The sequence below is a fragment of the Leiobunum rupestre genome, chromosome 7 (genome assembly GCF_980474605.1).
Source record: "Leiobunum rupestre chromosome 7, qqLeiRupe1.1.hap1, whole genome shotgun sequence".
Taxonomy (NCBI): Eukaryota; Metazoa; Arthropoda; class Arachnida; order Opiliones; family Sclerosomatidae; genus Leiobunum; species Leiobunum rupestre.
The window spans coordinates 8,738,426-8,747,469 of record NC_143390.1 but is presented as its reverse complement, the minus strand read 5'-3'; the positions used below and the strand labels follow the sequence as shown (position 1 = coordinate 8,747,469).

The 9,044-nt window shown below is 39.6% G+C and overlaps 1 protein-coding gene across 1 annotated transcript; it reads right to left on the bottom strand.

Moving 5' to 3' along the window:
• Positions 1–477: 477 nt before the first annotated feature.
• On the bottom strand, positions 478–7,949 carry LOC149934354 (uncharacterized). Its single transcript, XM_090153426.1, has 5 exons — positions 7,359–7,949; positions 7,208–7,291; positions 6,608–7,160; positions 6,171–6,401; positions 478–1,058 (listed from the first exon to the last, which is right to left on the bottom strand). The coding sequence occupies exons 1-5, from the start codon at positions 7,947–7,949 to the stop codon at positions 478–480; spliced, it is 2,040 nt and encodes a 679-aa protein (XP_090009552.1).
• Positions 7,950–9,044: the final 1,095 nt, after the last annotated feature.

The window sequence follows — 9,044 nt, the reverse complement described above, 5'->3', positions numbered from 1 at the left end:
TACCGAAACGTGCCATATGTTGGCGAAGGCATCGGATCACAGTCGCGGACGAGGTTGATTTTGTGATATCGAATTCTAACCACTTTGAAAAGGAATCCACTGTGATTAGCAAGTAATGATTCTCTATGGGTCCGGCGAAATCGATGTGTACTCTCCGCCATGGTGCTGTTTCTTGGGGCCATGGTGAAAATGTTTGCGCTGGCATTGGTGCGTGTATTCTGCATGTCTCGCATGACTCGGATAGCGTTTGCAAGTCTTTATCTATACCGGGCCACCGCACTTTCGCTCTTGCCAGTTCTTTCATGGGTCGAAGACCCTGATGCGTGCTGTGCAGCTCCTTCATTATCTTTGGGCGGAGAGACTCAGGTACTATTACTTTATTTCCGATGCATAATATGTCGTCTACTATTAATATTTCCGTGGCTCGTCTGTGGTATGTCTTCAATGCGCTTGGTATTGCGTTGGACTTAGTGTATTTCATAACCGTTGATAATGTGGGGTCATTTTCAGTGACATTTCTTTGGCGTTGACTGGTCCGTTGATTCCCCCGCGAACGAGTAATACCATTTCGGTGGGTATTGGTGGTTCGGTCTCTGGAGTTTTTAGAGGTAACCGACTGAGCGCATCGGCGTTGCTATGGAGTGCTCCCTTTTTGTATTTTATTTTGTAATCGTAGGCTGAAAGCATCAATGCCCACCGCTGTAATCTCGCTGCGGCTGTCGGTGGTATTGGTTTGTCTTCTGATAAGATGGAGATCAGAGGCTTATGGTCCGTTATTAGCGTGAATTGTTTTCCCAGCAGATAGTCACGAAAACGCGTGACGCCAAAAATTATCGATAAAGCCTCTCTCTCGATTTGGGCGTAGTTTTTCTCGGCAGCTGTCAGTGTCCGTGACGCAAATGCGATTGGTCTTTCTGTGCCGTCGACGATATGGGATATGACTGCTCCGAGGCCCACGGGTGATGCGTCACAGGCGAGAAAAACTTCTTTTCCCGGATCGAAAAGGACCAAAAGGTCTGACGATTGTATGGCGTTGTGGCGACCTCGAACGTATCTTGCTGTTTTTTAGACCACGTCCACGACGTTGATTTGTTTAAAAGCTCATAACGTGGAGATAGAAAGGTCGATGAATTGGGAATCAAGCGGGAATAGTAATTGATGAGCCCAAGAAAAGAACTGAGCTCCTCTATATGTTCCGCGGGGCCGGTGCTTATTTGATGGCCATCAATTTTTGTTGTTGTGGATGCAGACCGTCGGAATCCAGGCGATATCCAAGGAAGTCTACACTCTAAAAAAAGCATTCAATTTCCTTTCAAAATGGAATAACACTATTCAATTTTGAATGCCGCTTCAAATAGGCATTCAAATTTAACCGCTACCATTCAATTTTAAAAAAGCTTTCAAATTGACGTTCTAATTTTACTAATTCCTTTCAATTTTGAATAAACATTCACCTTGGCGTTCAAATTTAATAAAAACCTTTCAAGTTAAATTCAACAGTCATCCTGGCGTTAAATTTTGACTACAAGTTCTACATCCATTCAATTTAACAGCAGTTTACACAAAAGCAGTGGCGTCGCTAGGGTGTTTTAGGCGGCGCTTGAGCCACCTGTCAAATTTCTGAAGCGCCACCTAAAATTTCCGAGAAGTGCCACCTAAAATTCCCAATTTTTCCAATTCACTTGTCGAAAAGTTTCTTCGATCTTAAAAATGGGCATCAAAAATTTAATTTTTCATAGTCCGCCTCAATATTTCAACTTTAAAAACCTTTTGGGGAGCTCCCCCCCTCCCCCATATCACTCACTATAGGACGCCCCTGACCAGTGCTAATGGCTTAAGCGCCACCAGTTTTGGTCGAGTGAGCTCTCGGCTGCTGTGTCGTCTGCTTACGCGAGCTAAATAGTGTATCCAAGCGACTTTGTGAGCAGCTGAAGTTTAGCAGACGACGGTTTGCTCAACCTTAACGAACACGCATAAGCCTCTGCGTTCAAAAATCTTTCACGATGCTTTTGACGTCTAAGCATCCAAATGGCAAGGTTTCCAACAAATGTTAACGGTATATGTCTTACTTGTGATCGCATCGGGTGGGTTTCGAATCCGAGTCCTCCTTCATGGCAGGCGGGAGTTCTACCAGTACTAAAGAACCTCCGATACTTAAAGGGGCTCCAAAGTTCGGTGGCAAAATGTGTGTAAAGTCAGTAAAGTGCGAAATATACGGTTGACTCTGCCCGCCTCTGCCAAGGCCGAGTGAGGGGTTGGGGGAATGAAAAGCATGCTCAATTTTCTTTTCTTTTTTGCCACCGAACTTTGGAACCCCTTTAAATCACTTTGTTGAAAATTAGAAATTCAGTTTCATCAAAAGCGTATATCAATAGTGTTTTATTTTTCGCTTCTTATGTAAATACATGGAAGAAGAAAGCTTTATTCTTCCCTGATAAATATAACGAAATTTTGGGTTCGATTTAAATTATTGCACAGAAGAAATTAAAATGTTGTGACTCGCGTATTAGTAATTATACAAATGAATTAACAAATCTGGCTACCGAGAATAGAACTCCCAGCGCTCTGCACTCCAAGCTTAACCGTTGAGCCACCGACACTTACTGCACCGGACACTTTTTTTAAACATAAAGCTTAACGTTTCTCTGCCATTCTTTATGCTTTTTAATTTTGGAAGAGACAATTGTTTCTTTAATAGATTTGTTATACATTATTTATATAATTAATAATAAAATTTAAGCTGAGCTTTTTTTAAAGACAATTCAGTGCATTTTTTTTATTTTAATTAGGAATATTTAAACGGTATGGAATCGAACCCGGATCACTAGATTTAGGCGGGTAATGGCTAAAGAATTAAAAAACCCAGACTCTTGGCTAAGATCATTGTGTATTATCTTGTATATAGCGGATACACCTTATTATTAAATTAATTGAATTAAACAAATTTGTTTTGCCGACCGACCGTAACTATCGAAAACCACATTCAGGGTACCATAAATTTGTATACCAAACGTGATCGGGCTGATCTATTTAAAATACGAACCAATTAATTAATCTAAAATGAATATTACTTTAACCCTCTAGTAGCACAAATTTACACGATTAAAATAATTTACAAAATTTTTAAATTAATTTTACAATAATTTTCGATGTTCAGCCCCGCTTTCTCGTAACGGCTGCGGAAGCGCTCCGGCCTGGAATCATTTGCGTTTTAAAACGTGGCAGCGATGCGTCGCTACCCACTCCAAAAAGACCCTGCTATTACTTAAGAGCATCGTGGGAACTAGGCCATTTTTTCCCGGTCGTGTTAAGCCTTAGCCTACTTTGTTGTTCAACTACCACGACTTCACGAGGGTACCTAACTAGCAGGTAAATATCAATTGGTTTTGCTATTTTAATTTTATATTATTCTTGGCTTAGAATTAAGCAATGAAATTATTTGTTCTTAAAGAAAATATAGGGTTCCCCGCTTCCGGTAAACAATGGCTACGTTAAGCTTATGGAACGAGATTTTTGAAACACTAGTAAACGTTTAGTGTTGAAATGAAAACTATTGACTCTACAGATTTTAAACGGAAATATACTTGATACAAATTTAAATTGGTAATTTAGATTTCATTTTATTTCGCTACCTGATCTCCAAAACCTGGTAACTCGAAATTAATGGTTGGCGTTTTTAGAAAGAGCTTTTCAGCCTTCACTAAATAAAAATCAAGATAATTCACCACTTCAGTAACACGATCTGCGCAAACGCAGTGACTGACGCGCCATCTACTATTAAAGAAGAGAACTGCTTACTATGCAATTTCCTTCTTCCGTTTCTACAAAATTTATATAGTATGTGCTCTCGGAAAACTTCCGTAAATGGCACAATAAATACTGAAGTGGTGAATTACCCCATAGTTTCATAGTTCACGTTTAAAGTGAGAATAATTTTTTTAAAGCATGCGGTTTTATATTTTACAAAATTTATATTTTTATATTTTTATATTTCATACAGGATCGAATTGTGAATACACCGAAAATAGTATTCCAAAATGAAAACATTAGATAAATATTCAATTCTCCGTTGGAGGTTAAAATTGACGGGGTGTCATTTGACGTCAACTCTATGAGAATGACAGTCGCATCCTTGTTTTCTGGATACCGTACGTTTCAACTTGAGTATCCGACTTCCTTGATGAACAATTTCCAGAAAGTGTTTCTTAAAATTGTAACAACGGATGTTTCGTCGCCGGTAGTAAGCATTGTCGACAGACTTACAGAATAACTATAAGTTTATGGATCATGCTTTAGAATACACTTTAATTTTATTTAAAGAATAAAGTTTAAATTTCAATAAAAACGAATTTTCTAAACTATGAACTTATTAATGCTGTAAGCTTACTTGTTCCTTTTCTAGCACATAAACAATTAAACATATTTGTCGCCTCAAATTCACCATATAATAAAAATGATTCACGCACGCCTGTACGCGTTAATGTGAAGCTCAATTGTCGTTATATTGAACGAAATATCGCTTAAATTTGAACAGCAATTCAGGTACATTTGATCGCCAAAAGACTTAAATTTGAATGCCGGAACGCTTAAATTTGAGCGCCAAAAGACTTATGCCTACATTTGAATGATAAATCCCGCACATTTGAAAGCCATTTCAGGAAAATATGATCGACCCAAGACTTAAATTTGAACGCCAAAAGACTTATATTTGAACGCCAAAAGACTTAAATTTGAAAACCAAAAGACTTAAATTTGAACGCCAAAAGACTTATATTTGAACGCCAAAAGACTTAAATTTGAAAACCAAAAGACTTAAATTTGAACGCCAAAAGACTTATATTTGAACGCCAAAAGACTTAAATTTGAAAACCAAAAGACTTAAATTTGAACGCCAAAAGACTTATATTTGAACGCCAAAAGACTTAAATTTGAAAACCAAAAGACTTAAATTTGAACGCCAAAAGACTTATATTTGAACGCCAAAAGACTTAAATTTGAAAACCAAAAGACTTAAATTTGAACGCCAAAAGACTTATATTTGAACGCCAAAAGACTTAAATTTGAAAACCAAAAGACTTAAATTTGAACGCCAAAAGACTTATATTTGAACGCCAAAAGACTTATATTTGAACGCCAAAAGACTTAAATTTGAAAACCAAAAGACTTAAATTTGAACGCCAAAAGACTTATATTTGAACGCCAAAAGACTTAAATTTGAAAACCAAAAGACTTAAATTTGAAAACCAAAAGACTTAAATTTGAAAACCAAAAGACTTAAATTTGAACGCCAAAAGACTTAAATTTGAACGCCAAAAGACTTATATTTGAACGCCGGAACATTTAAATCTGAGCGCCTAAAGACTTACATATGAATGATATATCACGCATATTTGAACGCCATTTCGGGTAAATATGATAGACCCATGACTTAAATTTGAACGCCAAAATACTTAAATTTGAACTCCGGAACGCTTAAATTTGAGCGCCTAAAGACTTACATTTGAGTGATAAATAAATCACGCACATTTAAACGCCATTTCAGGTAAATATGATCGACCCAATACTTAAATATGAACTCTAAAACCTACATTTGAACGCCGGAACACTTAAATTTAAATATTAAATCACGCACATTTGAACGCCATTTCAGGTAAATCTGATCGCCAAAAGAGTTAAATTTGAACGCCGGATCGCTTAAATTGGAACTTCAGCAATCAAAGATGAACTGTGCGACTATTGGCTTTGAATGCTTTACCCATTCAGGATTGAATCTTCGCTTTCAATATTGAATGTTAACCTAGCAGTCAAAGTTGAACGCCCCCGTGAGCACTTACATTTGAATGGTAAAGCATTCCACCACAGTGGCAAGGCATTGAATGCTGATGCATTCAATTTCTAGTGTTGTGTTTTTAGAGTGTATACGGATGTTTTAAGAAACTGGCACTTTGTCTGATTAAGCTTCAGCCCTGCCTTGGTGAACGTCGTAAATAATTTTTCCAATTTAGATAATAGGTCTTTGGGCGATGGCCCTCCGATGAGGATATCGTCTTGGAATGGCACGCTGCATGGATGACCATGCAGCAGTATTTCCATTTGACGTTGAAAGATTGCCGATGCCGATGAAATTCCAAAAGGAAGTCGGTTGTAGCGATAAAGTCCTTTTGTCGTACTTATGATGACGTAGTTCCGTGATTCTTCGTCCAACTCCAATTGATTGTACGCACTCCTCATGTCGATGCGAGCTAAGATCTTGCATCCGGCTAATTGAGCGAAAATGTCGTCAACGTTGGGTAATGGATAGAGTTCCCGGTCTAGTATTTTATTCGTCGTAATTTTAAAATCCCCGCATAGGCGTATCGTGCCATCGTCCTTCATTATGGGTACTACCGGTATGGCAAATTCTGCGTATGGTATGGGACTTATAATACCCATATTTTCGAGTCGGATAATCTCGTCGTCAATTTTTTTCTTTAGGTGGTACGGGACTGATCTGGCTTTGTGGAATCGCGGTGTTGGCTCGTCCTTGCGTATGTGTAGTTTTACTCTACGTTTATGATGTGCTCGTTAATAGGTGGCATTACTTCAAAATCGGAAAAAATCCAATCACGTCCCATGATGTTTTTTGCTTCTCCGCGAACCACCACTAGGGGCAACTTCAATGTCTTGTCTTTGTAGTCGACAGTCACCTCGGTTTCGCCTTTGATGTCGAGACGATGTCCGGTGTAAGCCATTAGGTGTTTGGGACCAGTTCCCATGGGTCCCGTGTGGTGTAGCGACGAAAACTGTGATTCTGAGATTATGGTGTACCCTGAGCCAGTGTCTACTTGAAATGATACCGGTACTTTGTTGATAGGGCACGTGACTCTGATCGCTGGCGGAGGTTTTCTACGTCGTACTGTTGAGGTATTGGCTATCTTGCGTGATACTACGTCATTGATGGAGTTATCGCCGTTTGTGGATTCGTTACGTTCTTCCACATAAAAAATATCGTACTCTGAAGATACGGGCGAAGCATATGCTTCCGTGTTGAAGTCCGCTTGATTTGGTTCATCGATGTCTCTGCCCTGGTTGGAAATGAAATTAGTGTAGGATTTACTCTCCTCCCTACTCTGCGGTTGTCGGCCTTGATTGGTGGTTCCCCTTCTTCCGGCAAGCTCTTGCTAAATGACCTTGGGTTCCGCATCAACGACAGCTATAAGTGGTATACGGGCATTCCCATTCTGGATGGTCCGTGTTGTTGCACCAGATACATTGCTTTTGCACCGTGTCTTTCATGTGGTTGTGGTTTGGTCTTTGTTGCGCAACCCACGGCTGGTTTTGTTCGGTTTTTGATACGTGTGGTGTGATATTTTGTTTACGGTGGAGTCCTCTCCTTGATCGTGCCCTTTTATTGCCTTGGAATCGTGCTCTGCTGTCTCGAGTGCTTGTGCCGTACTGATTGCCTTCTGGAGGTCTATGTCTTTCACGGCGAGTAGCTGTTTCTGTACGTGGTCGTTGTTGATACCGCATACTATCCTGTCACGTAGCATGATGTCGAGTGTTGAGCCAAAGTTGCAGAACTCGGCCTTTTTGCGCAGGGCGGCTACGTATGAAGATACGGATAATCCCAGCTTCCGGTCGCGTTTGTAGAATTTACATCGTTCCACAATTTCGCTCGGTAGTGCCTCGTAGTGTTTCGTCAGGACATCCTTGAGTTCCTCGTACGTTTTCTCGATAGGCTTGGCTGGAGCGATGAGTGTTCGCAGTAGAGTATATGTGGATGCGCCCAATACCGTGAGTAGGATAGCGCGCTTCTGATCCGCGACGGTTTGAGTGGCGGTGGCGTCGGCTCCAATGCTTGCCTTTATTCCATGGGCTATGAAGAACAGGTCTAGTCTTTCGGAGTATATCGTCCATTGGTTTGAGCTAGGGTCGAAGGCCGGAAATTGTCCGATGCTTGATGTGGCCATCGATGATTTCCTCGTAGTGCGATACTGTGGACGAGACCCGTTAGCTAATATGAAACGGTGTTGATGATGGACCCCGTCAGTGGAATTCGATCCTTATTTTCCGTCGCCATTAGTTAGGGTCGTTAGTAAGACTAAATAACTGCCGCAGGTAGAGTTAAAATAGTGAGATATTTATTGAGTGCATATGTACATCGTGGCTAGGCCGCAACGTCGACTGAAAACTAATGTCGATCGTCCGTTATATTTATACAAATATTCGGCGCGATAAAAAAAGGCGCGTTCGCATATTGTAGATTAAAAACAATGGGACCCAAGTTTATATCTATACTCAAAATTTATAAAGAGAAAAACTAGGAGCATTGCAGCAATCACGCATGGACATTGATACGTGTGCTGAATTTACTCCTTCCAAAAGTACGGTGTCTAAAACAAAAAGTTCAAACATTCAGAGCGAAGTTCCGTCTCTCACGTTGAAAGATTTCATTAATAACGATAACTCTTGCTATGCTATATCTATTTTGCAAGTTCTTTAATACGAGCCAGAATTTCTTAGAAGCGTTCAAGAAAAAATGATTACTCCAGGATCAACAACTGCTGCATTGCAACAGCTGCTGATAGACAAATTAGATTCTAATATTCCTTATTTACGAACCACTAATGAAAGCAAAACGCTTGATATTCGATTTCATTGCCTTAATCAAGAGGACCCCGTAGAATATTTAATTAGTCTTTTGCAGAAGCTTAAAGATGAAAATGTTACTATAGAAAATTTATTTTTACGTCGCATTCAATATCATGTTAGATGCCAACAGTGCCCTTTAGGGCGAGTTTTTAACTATCCCCCTGAAGTTGGTTATGTGTACATCGTTGATGTTTTGGCTGACAACAGAAGCTTTTTTTTAACGATTTGTTGGAACACTGGGAACTTTCGAAAATAAATGTGTCTAATGTCAAAAGAAAGTCGAACGATATTATATTCTTCTAGTAAGTACCTCTTTCTTAATCTGGCGAGGTTTTCTTAAAGAGAAGCTGAAAGGTTTAAAATTGACACTCCAATAAAAGGATACATTTCCGACAAAGTGAAAATTAATGGAT